This window comes from Elephantulus edwardii, unplaced genomic scaffold (genome assembly GCF_000299155.1).
Source record: "Elephantulus edwardii isolate Elephantulus edwardi_28Jun2011 unplaced genomic scaffold, EleEdw1.0 scaffold00162, whole genome shotgun sequence".
NCBI classification, from domain to species: domain Eukaryota; kingdom Metazoa; phylum Chordata; class Mammalia; order Macroscelidea; family Macroscelididae; genus Elephantulus; species Elephantulus edwardii.
Genome location: NW_006399912.1, coordinates 6803190 through 6820488, shown reverse-complemented (window position 1 = coordinate 6820488; position 17299 = coordinate 6803190). Strand labels below are relative to the sequence as shown.

The window sequence follows — 17299 nt, the reverse complement described above, 5'->3', positions numbered from 1 at the left end:
AAGCATAAATGGAAAAATCTTCTGGTATTCTCTACTTTCAGCCAGAATCATCATAACAAATTATGGCTAACATCGAGAAGAATGGAAATCGCAGCACACTTATTTGTGCTCATAAGAAACCTATACCAAGACAAAGAGGCTGATGTGTCAATAGAACAAGTGTTGTATGGTTTTCAATAAAGAAAGCTGTGTACCAGGTTTTCTCTTCTCTCCATACCTGTTCAAGCTGTATGCTGAGCAAATTCTATGAGAAGCCAAACCCTACAAAGAATGAACATCTGGATTGGAGGAAAGCTCATCAACAACCTGAGCTATGCAGATGACACAACCTCCCTTGCTGAAAATGAAGACTTGAAGAGCTTCCTGTAGAAGACCAAAGATTTCAATATTATTTGCATCTCAGTATCAAGAAAGAAAAAATTCTCACCGCTGGTCAGCTAGGCAACATCTGAATAGATAAATATTGAAACTGTCGACAACTTCATCTTACCTGGATTCAAAATCACTACACTTGGTACCAAAAATCAAGACATCAGGCAACAGGCAAGTCTGCAGTCAGGGATCTCGCCAAATTATTGAGGAGCAATGATATCAGTTTGAGGACTAAGGTGTGTCTGATTCAGGCCATGGCCTTTTCAATAACTTACTATGCTTCTAAGAGTTGAATTATGAATATGGATGATAGAAGAATTGATGCCTTTGAGCTGCGTTGTTGGAGAAGAGTACAGAATATCCTATGACTTTCAAAAGAACAAACAGATATGTCTTTGAAAAGGTGCAGCCAATATGCTCCTTGGAGACAAAAGTCATGAAAGTCTTACATACTTGGGGCATATTGCTAGGAGAGGCTGTTCCTTGTAGAGGGACATCGTGCTTGGGTAAGTGGAGGGAAGATGAAAGAGAGGAAGACCCTCAACCAGGTGGACTGACGCAGTGATTGCAGCAATGAACGGGCTGGAGTGTATCAGAGACGATGAGGATGGCACAGGACAGGACAGGTTTCAGATCTGTTCATAGGGTCACCTTGAACTCAACTCGATGTGATCTAATAGCAACCATCTTTATGGAAGCAGTTTGCCAGGACTGCTTTTCTTAGAGCTGCTGGGTAGGTTTGAGCTACTGACCTTAAGATTAGTAACTGAGAACCAACTGTTTGCACCACCTAGCATCAACCACGAGAAACTCAAAGACCACTCACTGCTTTTTCCGCCGGACGGCAGTGTATGCCACACTGGAGACGAACAGAAGCAAGACAATGCCTGTGACGACCCCGAGCCCGATCCCTGTATTGCGGAGAGTGGATGCCCTCTGTGTCTCCTCTCCTATTAGGGGGGAAAAAGTTTTTAATTGCCAGATTATTAAAAGGCTGCCCTGGAGGCTCTCGGGCCCCTGGAAAGTTCTTTGTCCCAGCACCAGTGAATATTAATTATGGGAATGAAATGTACATTTAACCCAAGGAAGAGCTCACTGTAGAGAAATCTTGTAGGGCAAGTCGTTGAAAGCCGATTTACTAAATGACCTATTCACCAAATGACCCATTTGCCTAATGGCCAATTTGCCAAATGACCCATTTGCAGAGAGCCAATTCACTGGCAATCAGTTCGTGGAATGTTCTGCTTCTCAATCACCGGCAGCCAGAAAGCTTATCCCAGGCTCCCTGCGGACGCAGGGCTGGGGGCCAGAGCCAGTACAATGATAGCAAAACTCTGAAACTTCAGTAATTTGGTGAATCAGTCATTCAGTTCATTAATTTTCTGTGAGGGAACCTGCTTCTGGTTAAGTCCCCAAGAAGATTATGGGCCACGGCTTATTCACTGCTGTCAAGCTGAACCCCCAACTCATGTAGGCCCCGTGCTCGATGGGAACCACCTGTTCTGATCTAGAAAGTCTCTATCAACTGCTACCTAGATCTCTATTGCTGAGCCTTTCATCCTAGTCTTTCTTAGCCTAGCTGCTCTGCTTAAGTTTATTTAGCAACAGAGCACTAGGCAAGCCTCCACTTACAGACAGGGGGTAACTGTGCTTAATATGCGCCAACTTGGAATCGAACCTTGGTCTCCCACATGGAAGGCGAGAACTCTACTGCTGAGCCACCCCTGCCCTTTGGCAGAGGCTTAGAAGAAGGGAATGGGCTCAGGAAACTGTCTTTCTGCTGCTCGTGGAGTGCCTTTAAGCATGACCTTGATCATTGTGCAGTATTTTATTTATTGTTTCTCCTGGAGAGGAAAAGATGGCTTGTGTTTTGAAGAGAGATATATAGAGATAAAATATAACCCAAACCCACTGCTGTTGATTCCAAGTTGTAGTTTCAGTATCGGATAAAGCAGAGCTTTCCCGTAGGGTTTCTGAGGCAGTGAATCTTTAGAGAAGTCGATTGTCCCCTCTTTCTTATGTGGAGCTGGTGGTGAGTTTGAACCACTGACTGTTGGGTTGGCATCCCAGTGCTAAAGCCTGTGCCAACAGGGATCCTTGGATAGCTTGTTGACTCTAGTTCATGGGGATCGTTTTATGTACAAGAGAACAAACCTTGTCCAGACCCGCATCCACCCTTGTGATCAGAGCATGTTTGAAGCCATTGTCGCGGCTCTTGTGATGATCCGTCACATTGAGGCTCTCCCTCACACTCGCTGGTCCCGCTGCCTCAGCAAATATGATGTCCTCCTCCAGAGACCTAGCCCACCTGATGTGTCCAAAGCAAGCAGATCGCAAAATGTTCTGTTGTAATCGGTGGGATTTTCATTGGCTAGTTTTCAGCATTGATTAGGTGGCCAAGCCTTTCTTCCTGTTGTTATTGTTACATGCCGTCAAGTCACTTGCAACTCATAGCGACCCTATGTACAAGAGCCCTAACCCCTGCTGTATCCTGTGCCAACCTCACTGTCTTTGGCACACCTACTCCCATTACCCCAATCACTGAATCGATCCATCTCATTGAGGGTCTTCCTCTCCTGCGCTGTCCCTCCATTCTCCCAAGCATGATGTCCCTCTCCAAGGACTGGTCCTGCCTTGCAGCATGTCCAAAGTATGTCAGACGAAGCTTCAGAATCCTTGACTCCAAGGAGCATTCTGGCTTCACCTTCTCCAGGACGAACCTGTTTGTTCTCCTAGCAGTCCATGGTATATTCAACACTCTCCTCCAGCACCACAGCTCAAAGGCATCAATTCTCTTTCTATCATCTCTAGTCACTTCCAGCTCTCCGGCACATAGAGTGTGTGTTAATCTAGAACCTCTACTGTAACATGTCTCTTCTGAGCAATCCTGGTGGTATTTGAAGTACTGGTCGTATTACAGCATCCCAGTTAAGATGCAAGCCACCATATGCAACAAACTGATAAACTACCTACTAAGGAAGACTGCCACTGAATTCCTAGAGAGTGCCAGACTTTCCTTCCTAGTCTGTCTTATTCTAGAACCTCTGTTGAAGCCTATCCACCATAGGCAGGCAGCCTGGCTGGTATTTGGTATACTTGTGGTCTAACTTTTCACCATCACAGTAAAATTCAACCAACCACCTACAGTATACTGACAATCAACTACAGAAGGTTGACACTGAACTCCTGGAGATAAACTGGGTTCTCAGGAACTTGTCTAGATTTAGGATTTGGGCATCTGAAGAATTAGCAGAGTCACTGACAGGTCCCACTTCTTTTTCAGTAACCAGTGGAATCAACTGCCTGTGGCCTCTGAGCAGGTTTTTGCCAGGAATCAGGAAGCACAGAGATGCCAATATCAGACTGATTTTCTGTAATTGGAGGGAATAAGAAAGTCCAAAGAATTGATGCCTTTGATCAAGAATATTGAATATTTGTAGACTGCCAGTTGTTGTTTATTGTTGTGTGTCATCAAGTCACAACCGACCCATAGCTGACCCACCAGCAGGCTTTCAGAGGCAGTAATAGCATGGAAAGAGATTGCCCCTCCTTCTCCGGTAGTGCAGATATTGGATTTGAACCAGGTGCCTTTGGGATTGTAGCGCAGCTTCTTACAAGTAGGCCACCAGAGAATTGCCAATAGACAAATCTTTTTTGGAAGAAGTGCAGCCAGAATGCTCCTTTAAAATGAGGGTGGTGAGGCTGTCTTCTATGCTTCAGACATCTCAGAAGGGATTGGCTTCTGGAGACATCTTGCTTGATAACGAAGAAGGTCATTGGAATAGAGGAAGACCCTCCTTGAACTGGACTGACACCGCGTCTGCAACGCTGAGCTCAAAGATAGCAATGAATATTGAAGGTGCAGGGCCAAGCAGTTGCTTTCTGTTGTGCGTGGGACCACTATCAGCCCGATGTGAGTTGAGGGCACCTAACAACAATAGAAGGGACATGTTGGGGGCAGACTCCATTCCAGATTTCCTGAGGATAAAAAAAAGATTAGTTCCCAGCCCTCCCGATGCAGCCCTTCCTTTTGCCCAAAGTTGCCATGTGAAGTATCACCAGCTTGTGCACAAATCCCCTCTCAAGCTCACTCTGTGTTCAGAGCCTTTGTTTTCTTGCTCTGTGGGCCCCTAAGCGGCTGGAACACAGCATTGTTCGGCCTGGATTTGAAAACCCCCTCTGGAGATGGCTTTTTTTTTTGAGTCTTTTCTATCTCAGGCAAAGAATGGCCCCGAGCTGACAATTTTCTGACGGTTGCTTTTTGTGCCTCACCTGACTGCAGGTCACGAGGGTCCAGGAGCATGTCCTGGGTGACCGCCAGAGAGCCGTTGTGAGGTTCGGGGGCCACTCCCAGGAGCTTGCACATCAGGGGGTAGATGTGGATGCTGTCAAAAGGCTCTGCCAGGTGATTCTTCTTGAAGTCAGGCCCAAAGGCTCTGAAGATGGTCTTCATGTCCATGAGGGCATTGTCGAAGCCGTGATCTCCTTTGTTGAAATAGATTATAAGTTGCTGGGAAAAGAATACAGGGGAAGAAAGAAGCCATTTAAGACACCAGTTCCCTAAAGAAAACAGCCTCTTCGTTAATGTCATGCTGTTGGAGCCATCAGCTTCTTGAAAACGTAAATGGAAGGGACACTGTCCTTCGCAGTGGCAGAAAGATGAAGGAATTAAAGAGTTTTAAGAGAGCGAATAAAGGAAGCTTACCATCAGAAATAGCAAGAAAATGTTCCTCCTGCTGAAAAGAAGCTAAAATGTATGGTGCTTCCAACATCCCAAGTAAAGTGCATGAAATGTTGTGTGGCTCAAGGAAGGTCGTCAGTTTGAATCAGTCCAGCAGCTGCTCTTCAGCAAACTGTTGAGTCATTTTTTTTTCTCCTCTTAAGATTCCTGGTGGCATGGTGTATAGTGTGCGGTTCTTCTAACTGGAAGGTTGATAGTTCGAAGCTACCAGCTGCTTTAAGGGATGAAAGATGTTCAATCTCCTCTCTCAGAGAGTCACAACCTCAGAGAAGGTCTCTGTAAGTTCGACTAGACCCAATGCCACTGGCTTTACTAAGGGGCAAGAAAGGAGCCCTGGAAACACAGCGGTTAAACACTTAACCTCTAACCAAAAGATTGGCGATTCAAACCCGCAAGCAGCTCCTCAGGGGGATGATGTGGCCGCCTGCTTCCTTGAAGATGGCAGCTTTGGAAACATTATAAAGCTGTCCAGCTCTGTCCTACAGAAAAGCTAGGAGTCAGAATTGAGTGCTCAGCAGTGGGTTTCTGGGTATGCACCAGGAATTTTTCTGGATGCTTTAGAAATGGGCATTAACTCCTCTGATCCTCACCACAGGCCTTTGAAGGTGCTGTTGTCATTATTCCCATTTCACGAATGAGGAAAAGTGAGGCACAGAGCTGAAAGTGTATACCCCGAGACATCCAGTGGAGTGATGGAACAAGTATGAGAATCTAGGCAGTCTTATTCCAAAGCCAAGTATGTTTCTCTTGGCACAGAAATGTCTATATCTGTGTCTCTATCTGTGCTTATAGCTGTATCTCTGTATATATGAATATCTATGTCTCTACCTTTGACTGTGTTTATATCTCTGTGTCTGTGTCTGTATCTATGCTATGTTTATATCTGTGTCTATGTCTACATCTATATCTGTATTTGTGCTATGTCTATATACGTGCCTATATCTATAGCTGTATCTATGCTGTGTCTATATCTATATATGTATCTACGTCTGTGTCTATATCTGTGACTGTGTCTGTATCTGTCTCTCTGTCTGTATATCCATGTTGTTGTTAACTTCCATTGAGCCAATTCTGTGACTATATTAAAAAAATCATTGTACACTTTGAGTGGGTAACTTGTGTGGCCCATTAATTATATTTCAGTAGCTCTAGTGGCCTAGTGGCAAAAAGCTGCACTGCAATCCTGAAGGCATGTGGTTCATATCCCACCAGCTGCTTTGTGGGAGAAAGATGGGCAGTCTCCTCCCATGCAATTAACTGCCTCTGAAAACCCACTGGAGGGTCAGCTATGGGTCAGTTTCTACTCTGTGGTACACAACAACAATAACAAAAGCTATGATTAGAAATACACTGCAGATGCTGTCGAGCTGGCCCTGCCTAATGGCGACATCCCTGGCATAATGGAATGAAATGCTACCTGGTCCTGCACTGTCCCCGAGACTGAGTGTGGATCAGACTATTGTGATCTGTGAGATTTTCACTGGCTGATTTCTGAAAGCAGATCACCAGGCCTTCCTTTCTGCCCTTGTCTGCAGGCACTGCTGAAACCTGTCCACCATGGGCGAGTCTTCTGGCATTTGAACTACTGCTGGCATAACTTTGAGCATCACAGCAGCATGCAAGCCACCACGTGACACACTGACGGGTGAGTGATGATGAAGGCAGGGAGGCAGATGTGAGTCTGAGATGTGTATTCAAGGAGAGACCTAAATGACTTTCTGTCTCATGGTCACTTAACCAGGAGGTCAAAGTGACCACGACATCCTATTCCCTCAAACCATTCTGCTGGTCATGCTGAGAATACCCTTGTCCCTTCAACCTCCTCAGGTCTTTGCATTGTCAATACCACTTTTCACCTGTTCAGTTCCAAGCACGAGCCAGGTTTACAAACAGGCCAAATGAATGAGGATGGGATAACTGCTTCATGAAGCCTTTGTTTTAAGCATGTGGTTTCAATTTCTTGGACCACTTGAATGATTGAAAATGACCTTAGTACTGTTGTAAAATGGGACTGACATCGGGGTTGGAGGGAGACTAAAAAAGATGGGATAAATTATGCATACTGCATTGAAACACATGAGAGAGAGAACTATTTAAAAAGGGATACATAATTAGGTATTATTGTCATGACAGGAGTCCAGAACGAAGGCTGCATAGTGGAGTGGACTTGGGGGGGAGGGATTGTAAAACAATGAAAGAATTTTTCTTTTACTTTTCAAAGAGAAGAACGAACTGGGGAGGAGGGGTGGGCAGGGAGAAAAGTGCAACAGTGAATGACTGGAAATCCAAAAATCTCTGTAAATTTTCCTTAAAATTACTACTACTAATAAAAAATTTTTAAAAATGACCTTAGATGATAAATTGTGTTTTGCTGTGAATATTTTTCACCAACAGGATCTAACAATCCCATCGTTTTCTCCTTCCTGTGAGGCTTAGGAGTGGTAACAAGCCAAAAGTTGTAAACATAATGACACTATCTGGATCCAGTCCACAGCCCGAGGCAGGGATTCTTCAAGCTGCTCCCAGGACAGCCTTCATAACAGGGTGGTTATAGCATCACCCAGACTTGGATTCTGTCACGAATTACTGGGTGGTGGTTAACCCAAACCAGACCGCCTCATTTAAGCCTCATAACAGGCATTGATGTTAGAATTTTCTGATGTGAGGGAGCCTATTTATTCACTTATAGTAACAGCTCTAACCCATCCCACAGCCACTAAGTTGGTTCTGACTCCGAGCAATCCTATGGTACGGAGTACAGTGCTCCATGGTGTTTCCAGTGCCATCAATCTTTATGGAAGTGGACTTCATCATGCTCCAGCAAAGTGGCTGGTGGGTTTGAACCACCAACCTTTTGGTCAAGCATCTCACATATTGGGGTCACATTTTGCTAATCTTATAGTATTTCAAACTTTTTGTATGATGCTTCCACATGCTTAATAGAATACAGTACCAGGTCAGCATTACTTTTATAAGTACTTTTTTTTTAAAATAAGCAAGTATGTCAGAGATGATGAGGATGGCACAGGATGGGACAGGGTCCAGATCTCTTGCTCATAGGATGACTATGGTTGTACTTGGCTCGATCACCCCTCAAACAATAATATACCCTCTTTACTGGCTGTCTCCCGAATTCAAGGTGACTTTTCTCACTTTAGCATCAACTTACCGCGTTAATATTGTAACCAGAGTCGGCGTACATCAGGATGGGCAGCACCCGTTCATGTTTGGCATAATGAAAGTGTTCTGGAAAGTCCTCCTTCTTGTAGACCTTGAGGTGGGGATGCGCGTCCTTCAGTGCCTGGTAAAGGGCCTCCTCTTGCCCTGGTTTGGGGAGGAGCATCCCAAAGCCACCATAGTCCACAATATGAAACTTGACCAAGTCGTTGAAACTGATGTAGTTCCTCAAGAGGATCTCGGTGACGTCAGGCTTCTTCTTTACCGTGGTCATGCCGTGGTCCGACGTGATGATGACATTGAGGTGCTCGGTCAAACCGTGCCTCTCGATGGCCTCCACTAGGTACCCGAGGGTTCTGTCAATCTGCTGAATCATCACCCTCCTGTCCTGTGTCTCCGGCCCCACCCGATGCCCCACATTGTCTGGCTCTCCATAGTAGAGGGTCACAAAGTCAAAGTCCTCCTTGGTGAACCAGTTCATGACGATGTCGATGTTCTCCCTCCACTCCGTCTCGTTGCTGTCAGGGTGGGTGTACGATTCCACGAGGGATCTCTGGACTGCTTCGCCCTGGTACTTGGCCCCTCCTCCGGGGTAATGGAATGACGCCGTTTTTCTCCCCTGCCAAGGGAAGCAGAAAAGGTTATCACAGCCATTTCCCATGTCATTGTCAGAATGGGGAAACATCTCCATCCCATCTCAGAGGAACAGCAAACACACACACACACACACACACACACACACAGAGAGAGAGAGAGAGACAGAGACAAAGGTTTGTGTTTCAGAAAGCTGGCTTTGACTCTCAGCTTCACCAGGATCTCATCAGAACGAAAACTCCACTAATTGTCAGACATTTCATTATTTTCTGTGTTACTCAGAACAGTCCACATCTGACCGATTGTCATATTGTGATGGCTTGTGTGTTGTTCTGAGGATGGAAGCGATGCCACCAGTGTTTCAAGCAACAGAAGGGTCACCCATGGTGGACAGTTTTCAGCGGAGTTTCCAGATTAAGAAAGAATTGTGTGTTTGGGAAAACAGATGGCTGGAGGAGAGGAAGACCCTTGCTGAGGTCGATTGGCACAGTGAGTGCACCAACGGGCTGTAGCACAGACGGTGAGGATGGCATAGGAGGGGCAAAGTCACCTTCTTTTTCCCATAGAGTCATGGTCAGTTGGAGTTGACTTGATGTTAGGATTGGAACCAAGAAGATAAGAGGCAGATGTTTATGCTTGGGAAACTGAGCCATCAGAACCAAGAAGCCACTATTGAAATGCATATAATTAGTGATGTCAGAAGCAAGGGACACTTTGGGCGCAAGAATGACATCATAGAACAGGGACCAGAATGAGAACCACCCACTAAACTTTGGCCCAGACACCAGCCCCGAGGCCCACCTGGAGAAGAAGCCCATACATGGAGCCTCACATCACCTGCATACTGCTTCCTCTCCATAGTTCCTTTCAAGGATTGTGGTCCGTCCCTTTGGGGATGTAACTTTCTAATAAATCTGTCTTAACTTTTTTACCTTCCCCTCTGCCTTCTTGTCTTTTTTCTTTTTGTCCTGTGCTCTAAGAAAAAGCTTCAGCCTACACTTCAATGCTCCAGACACTAAAGTCTGCTCTCCCAAGAAACCCTAAGATTGCTGTCCACTGGGCCACCTTGGTACCCAAGCACCATCCCCTCCTCCAGTCTCTTCCGTCCGGCACAGTTCTTTTGCCTGTGTGAAAAGGGCACTGGACACACAGTAACATTGGTGGTACCTATGATAGGAAGAAATAACTGGTGATCTTCTTAAAATAAGCCAGTGCAGACTCCAGGAATCTTAACAGAACATTGTCTAGTACAGTGCTGAGACATGAGCCACCACACCACAGGCAACAGTGGACTCAGCTGTACCAGCCATCATGAAGATGCAATGGGGCCAGGCTGTGCTGCCTTCTGTTACGGAGCAACACAGAGCCAGTTGCCGTGAGTTAAAGCTGACTTGATAGCAGCTAATGACAACAGACCTGCATTCCTGATTGCGCTGTGGCACTCCAGCGGCTGTTATGCTGTGGCTGGTTCTGCACACAGCAGAGCATCTACCAGTGCAGCCATTCCCCCTGTATACAGTGCGGTAACGTCCATTACCTTCTGTGAGCGGGGCAACCATTCTCAGCCTCTTCATAATTTAACTTACAATAAGCATGTCCTCACTGCACCCTAAGCTTTCTGTCTGATGTTACTCATTGCAGTTCTCAGTCCAGCCAAGAATGCCCCAAGCACAATGCTAAGGCAGCCATTTTTTAAAAAATTTTTTACTATTTTTGTGTGTGTATATAATCAAATTAGATCTGACTGTTACAGGAGATTGTCTCTCCTCCAGCAGAGCATCTGGTGGATACGAACCGCTCACCTGTGGGAATGCAGTGCAGATTCTTGCTGCTAACCCACCAGAGCTCATCAAAGGCAGCCATTTTTAACCAGTTAAGCAAGGAGCTATTGTTGGGCTTAAAGAAGAGCTCAGGGGATGTTTTCAGTTTAAGGTTTCAAAGTTTCAAGATCGACTGTTGATGCATTTTCATTTCAGCAATGACAGTGCAGAAGCAGGAGCAGTGTCTCGGAGCGTCAGAGTGCAGGGGAAATGGGGCTTTCTAAGTTGGTGGTGATGTGAGAGTTCTTTCATCATGTAGCACCTCAGTTTTTTCCTACCTGTAAAACCTCAAAAAGCGGACCTCAGACGGGTCTGGCAGAGAGCGGGCCACTGGAGGCTGAAGGCATGATGAATGAATTGCATGAGTCCCATCTCCTTTTGTGGGCGAAAAATTCATCTCGCTCTCACTTCTGATTAACTCGTGGAACACATTACAGACTTGCCTTTATCTTTGAGGCCCAGCATCTTATTTGTAGCCTCTACAGGTAGCACATTTTCCTTCCTGATAATGGAGTTTCCATGGTTGCTTTAACTCGAAAATTCTCTAATATTTGTTTATTGCCTCCCTGATTGGCATTAAACATAATTCGCAATTTCTCAGCCATGGCACTTTGCTTAACTTATATGTAAATTGACTTTGCCCTGAAGTATGGAATGGATTAGAAGGATGAAGCCACGAACGTTTTGCAGAACATGGTCTGATTGGCTATTTTATTATCTAGAATAAGCTGACACCAGTGTTACAAGGGACTCAGGCTTCCGTGAATATTCATTTGTGCCCCTGATGTTTGCACATTCCATGTCAGATGCTCTCACAAACTGAAATTATTCTTTTTCTTTTTAATAACTATGTTCTGAACATGCAACCTCCTTTAACGCTGTCCCAAGCTGGAGTCTTAGGAAATTTTGCCTTTTCTCACTTGGTCCCATAGGAATTTTAGGAGCAACATAGCTCTGTGAAGTGAGCTGCAGATAAGAACATATGTGTATATGTGTACACACACACACACACACACACACACTCTCATACCCACTTAACTCTGTTTATTTGGGACCCAGGATAATCAAAAGTGCTATTTTCAACAAATACTTCTGAGACATAATCTGAGCACTTAATTGGATGCAAAAGAGGGGGGTATTTACAGTTTTACCCTTTAATTAGCATAATCAGTGTTTTCAGCCGCAACAGCAATTGGAAAATCACTGCTTTATTAGGTTCATTATTCTCCCTTAGTGTAGTCTTGCATTGCTGTAGCCATTACTCTCAAGTTGCTTCCTTACAACAAGGCTTCAGACTTCTTTACAGGCAAATCCTGACCTTTGGGTTTTGCACAGAGTCCATTCCACTCTCTTAGGTTTTTTGGTTGTTGGTTTTTTTGGGAGCTAGGGTGGGGGTGTTTTTATTTTTAATTTGTAGTCCAGGTGAAAGACCAGTTAGTACACATTTTGTTTTGTGATATTGGTTTCAAACCCCTCAGTGTCACAGCACGCTTCCTGCTTCTTCCCTGGGCTTTTAATTCCAGGTCCTTCTCTCGTGTCCCTGCTGAGTGTTTTGGGGCAGATGCTGCCTTTTGTTCTATATGCTTCAATAGTTCTGAGGAGCTCATTTCTCCTTATTGTTCACTATATTAGCCAGAATGTGTTTTTCCACCCAGTTCTTGAGAACCAAGAATCAGAGGGCAATCCCTCTGGGTTTAACCACAGGACAAAATCCCATTGGGTTTACCTTGACAGAGTTCACGTTGTGAAGCTCAACCATTTTTAGGGAGGGCCATGGAGAAGCCCTTCATGGTTCTATTTTGCTGGCGAACACTTGGGATTTAGGGTATAAGTTTATGAACTATAAATTACTCGGTCTATGAATGACTGAGTGAAAACAGATGGACTCTTAGTATTTGAAATGCAGAAGCCACATTTGGTTTCAACTCTGTATGTCTGTGCTCCAGAGGAGCCACTGAAGTGGAGGCAGCTAAGATTCTGTGCTTCAGCAGAGAATAATAATAGACTCAGCTTGTTATTCTCAGAGCCTTTGTGATGCAAAAGAACCCACCCAAATCCACTGCCATCAAGCCCTTTTGGATGGTAAGGGCAGAGCAGAACTGCACCACAGGGCTTCCAAGGATGTAATCTTCACGAAGCAGACAGCTTTCTCTCCAGAATGTCTGGCCAGTTCAAACCGTTAATCTTTTGGTTAGCATGTGAGTGTGTAACCCCTGCACCTCCAGCGTTCCTTGGATGCATGATAAAAAGATGCTATGCTGGTCCCATATAGGGGGAGCACCGTCTTACTGTTAAGGCCCTGGAGTCTCTACAAGCAGTTAGTTAGCCTTGGACTCTCCAGGCGGTACAAGCAATTCATGTATGTGCTCAGCTGCTAACCGAAATGCTGGCAGTTCAAGAGCACTCAGCAGTGCCTCAAAACAAAGATCTGGTGATCTCCTAAAAAAAATGTGTGTCCTGCACTGAAACAGATGAGGGAGAGAACAATTTAAAAGCGATGTATGATAGGGTATTATGGTTATCACAAGAGTCCACAATTAAATGGAATGTACTTGGGGCGGTGGGAGGGGTGCAGGGGTGTGTGTGTGTATGTGTGTGTGTGTGTGTGTGGTGTGGCTGGCCGGGGAGAGAAGTGCAACAATGAATGAATGGAAATCCCAAATCTCTGTTAATGTTCATTAAAATTATGAAAAAAATTATTAAAATTTTAAAAAATTAAAAAAAAAAACATAGCCGTTCATAACCACATGGAGCACAGTTCTCCTCCTGCCCATCGGGTGACACGGGTTGAATCAACTCATCTCCAGGGCGGGCTGGCATAGCTGGCGCCATCTTGCTCATAACTCTCCTACCTAAGGAAGTGGTTTTCTAGGAGACCTCGCTTGCTTGAAGAACCATCCTCCACCTTCCCCGTCTCTCTCCACATCCCGTCCTAGCCATACACAGTCCTCTTACAGACTCTTGTAAGCTCTGAAGATCTTACTCCATACCCTTTCATTCTTTCATTCTCTGTCCAGTGTGGCAGATTGCTAGCCAAAACACTAGCCGTTCGATTCTACCCACAGCTCCACGGGAGTTTTATATTCCTATAAAGATTTGTTGTTGTTGATTGCCTTTGAGTCGAGCACGACTCAGCAACCCTATGAACAAAAGGCCTGAGGCCTCTCTACAACTATCGACATTTATCAAAGTTCATAGAGTTTCCGGAGGCAAGTTGTTTAAGAAGTGGATTTACAGCCTTCGAATCATGTTAGAAGGTCTCTAAGAATCAGAGCCAACTCAAGGACAGTAGGTACAGCATTTCTGCAAACTCTCAAACTCATTTCCATCAAGTCAGAGCAGCACTACACAAAACTGACCCTCCAGCGGGCTTTTCAAAGGCTGTAAATTGCAGGAGAAGAGAGATCCCATCTTTCTCCCACACAACACTTCCCCAGAGACCGAAAACAAGCTCTTAGTTGTTTATGGGTTTTTCCTGGTTCTCTGAGCCTTGGCTGCCTGCATTCCTCTGAGAAGCAGGACTTCAGAACTGGGTGAAATAGCTCAGTCGTTGCCACAGGGTTCATGCACGATTATGAAAAAAGACCAGACTTACTGGTCAGATGGAAACTGGTGAAATGCTTGAGATGGTGGCCCTTAGCCTTCAAGCTTCGAACTGGACCTACTCCTGGATATCACTTTCCTCCAAATTGTAGGCCTAGAAAAATGACTCAAAACACCTGAGAGGAACATACAGATCTGTCAACTGTGGAAGACCAGAAGGACAGCTTTGGCCTAAAAACAAAGGGTCAGAAGCAGAGAGAGCATGGAAACAGGAGGCCCAGAAAGGAAGTGGGAAGAGTTTATGCTGAAGCAACTGCAACCCATGTCCCAAAACAAAATGCATATAAATTGTTGCCTGGAAAACGAATTTGCTCTGCAAATTTCCACCTAAACCACAATTTGTTGTTGTGTACACAGAGTTGGAACCGACCCATAGCTGACCCTCCAGCAGATTTTCAGAGGCAGCTAATCACATGAGAGGAGATTGCCCATCCTCCTGCTGAGCAGCTGGTAGCCTCGAACCCTGTGCCTTTCGGCCTGCAGCACAGCTTCACAATTGGGGGAGGGGGGAAATTATCACATCACATATAAAATCTGAGCATTCTTCTTCTTCCTCATGTGTGATACCTTGCACATGTGAAGTCTTGCCAGGGTGTGGACACAGAGGTGGCCAGGCCCCTTCTTTATAGCATTGCCCATTGTCATGTGTCCTGATGGGTTCCAGCAGCAGTGGTGTCACTGAAGGAAAAAGGTTTTGCACCCTTAAAGATGACTTTCCTGATGCCCACAAACTTGATCTGGCAGAGACCTGCAACACGGTGAATTTTCCCAGATGATGGAGTTGAGACCTACAGCCTCGCCTGCCTATGCAGACCAGCTCCTGAGAGCCAGTGGGAGCCAGCTGGTGCTTTGCTCATGGGGTGCTGACCTGAGCCCACAGATTTGCCTTAATTACTGGTCTGGTAGCCCCTGGGGACTGGCCTCTGGCCCTGCTCAATGGCTGCCGATGGCGTTCACCTCCCAAGTGAGTCACTTCTCCACCCCCCGACCCTCACATCTGCACCTCTTCCTGAATACCCAGCTATCAATTCAGCGGAGAGGACAAACATTGTGTTTATGAGTTGAGCAGAGGGAAATAAAGTCCTGCAAACGAGTGATGATGAGTTGAGAGCCATGAGAAAGGAAAGCGACAGGGAAGGACACTTCACCCAGGAAGCCTCCTGCCTGTAAACAAAGAGCATCACCTGAGACCGTGAAACCATGAGATAGTGGATTAGGGAGGACCATGTCGGACGGTGTAGAGAGTCAGTGAAAAAGAGGTAGGCCCTCAGTCTTCCGCATGGACAGAGTGCCTGCACCGGTGGGCTCACGCGTAGCAACAGTTGTGAGGCTGATGCAGGACTGGGGAGTGTTTTGTTCTCACTTGATGGCACCTAACAATGGAGACTGGTGGTGATGTAGAGGTCAAGCACTCAGATGCAACCAGAAAAGCAGGAGGTTTGGACCTACCAGCCACTGCCTGGGAGAAAGCCATGACATCTACTTCAGTAACGATGTACAGCCTCAGAAATCCTATCGAGCAGTGCTGTTGGCTCTGTCCTGTAGGGATTCCATGAGTTGAACTTGTCTGATGGCAATGACTTTTGTTTGGTTGTATTGTTTGGTGGGATTGGTATTCGACATTGAAGGAGCACTAGTGGCCCATCCATTGAGTGCTTAACTGATAACTAAAACGTTGGCAGTTCAACTGAATACTTAACCATTATTCCACTCCTTCTATGAACTGTGATAATGTTCATGTTTATAGATGGAAAAAGCCAGGCACAGAGAGTGAGACTCTGCCCAGGTCACACCTGGGGAAAGAAGGACCTGGTGGGGCCTGTGTTGGGAGTGGGGTCTGACAGCCTCACTCATTCTGAATCGTTACAGCCCACAGCTTTATGGTCTGCTACTTGTAATATTTGCTGGGAGGGCAGGCATGGTGGGTGAGGGATCAAGGACATGTTTGAGCAAATGTGTTTTCTTGGCTGGTGTCTTAAGGCAGAAGCACAAAGTCATTTCTCCAAATGATGGCTTTGGAAGCTCACTGAGAACATTCAAGGCTGGTGCCGGGTTTTGGGCTGGGAGTGAGCTCTTGGCTGGGGATTCAGCATAGCTGTGACTTCAGCCTTTGCCCAGCAATAATGAATGGCTGCAGGAACCCTCTCAGGCTAAGGTTCTTTTAAAATAATAGTTTGCTGTGTTTGTCGAAAGTTTGTGTTCCGAGTTTTACATTTCCTCCCCTTTGCATCTGAGACCAACTCATGTGGTCATTGGTCAGAACAGCTGGATAGCTGGACACCATCTAAATCTTCTGGTCTCAGGGTATATGAAGTCTTGGCCCATATAGGCGATCAACCTTGTAGACTTGCTTCTTCTTTAAGATTTTGGTTACTTTCTTATTGTTTGCTTCTGGCAAGTAGAGACCAACGGTTGTATCTTAGATGGCGCCATGAAAGCATTTAAGACTCTCGACACTACTTGTTTGACTAGCATTTTGTGGAGCATGGATGTTGTAAACTCTGTCACACAAGGTGACTGAGTTATCCCAGGTGTCAAACTAATGTTCTTCCTCCTCCCTTCCCGGGTCACTCAAGCTAATGATCTTTTCTTAGCTTTCCGTGGACTAAAAGGGAGGTGGCCAACTGTATCCATTCCTACGGGCGTCTATGCTTTTAAATAGGAAGCAAGAGTATAGAAAATACATATGAAAAACCCACTGTGTGCCCGATTCTGTGGCAAGCCCTGCAGGTACAGCTCTGATGAAGCCAGTCTCCACCCTCACAGAGCTCCATCTATCCATCCCAACAGCTAACAGTTATGGCTTTATTCCATGCCAATTGCTTTTAGTGCACACTCATTTTTAATCCTCAGTCAATGGAACACGTAACCACTAGTTTATTTCATGTTTAGAGAAATGGAAACACTAAGTAACTTCAGTATTGATTACATCTCAAGATGAAGATTTTTTTTTAAAAAAAAATCTTCACCTCTGGACCAATAATCGACATCA

General features: G+C 45.5%; 1 protein-coding gene across 1 annotated transcript in view; it reads right to left on the bottom strand.

The window, feature by feature from the left end:
• Positions 1–1194: 1194 nt before the first annotated feature.
• Positions 1195–17299, bottom strand: part of LOC102871128 (ectonucleotide pyrophosphatase/phosphodiesterase family member 7-like) — a 43794-nt gene continuing 27689 nt past the window's right edge. Inside the window, exons 3-5 of the mRNA XM_006895239.1 lie at positions 8283–8909; positions 4645–4882; positions 1195–1322 (exon numbers count right to left, since the gene is read on the bottom strand). Coding sequence (XP_006895301.1) covers positions 1195–1322; positions 4645–4882; positions 8283–8909 — 993 coding nt within the window. The remainder of the gene's footprint in view (positions 1323–4644; positions 4883–8282; positions 8910–17299) is intronic.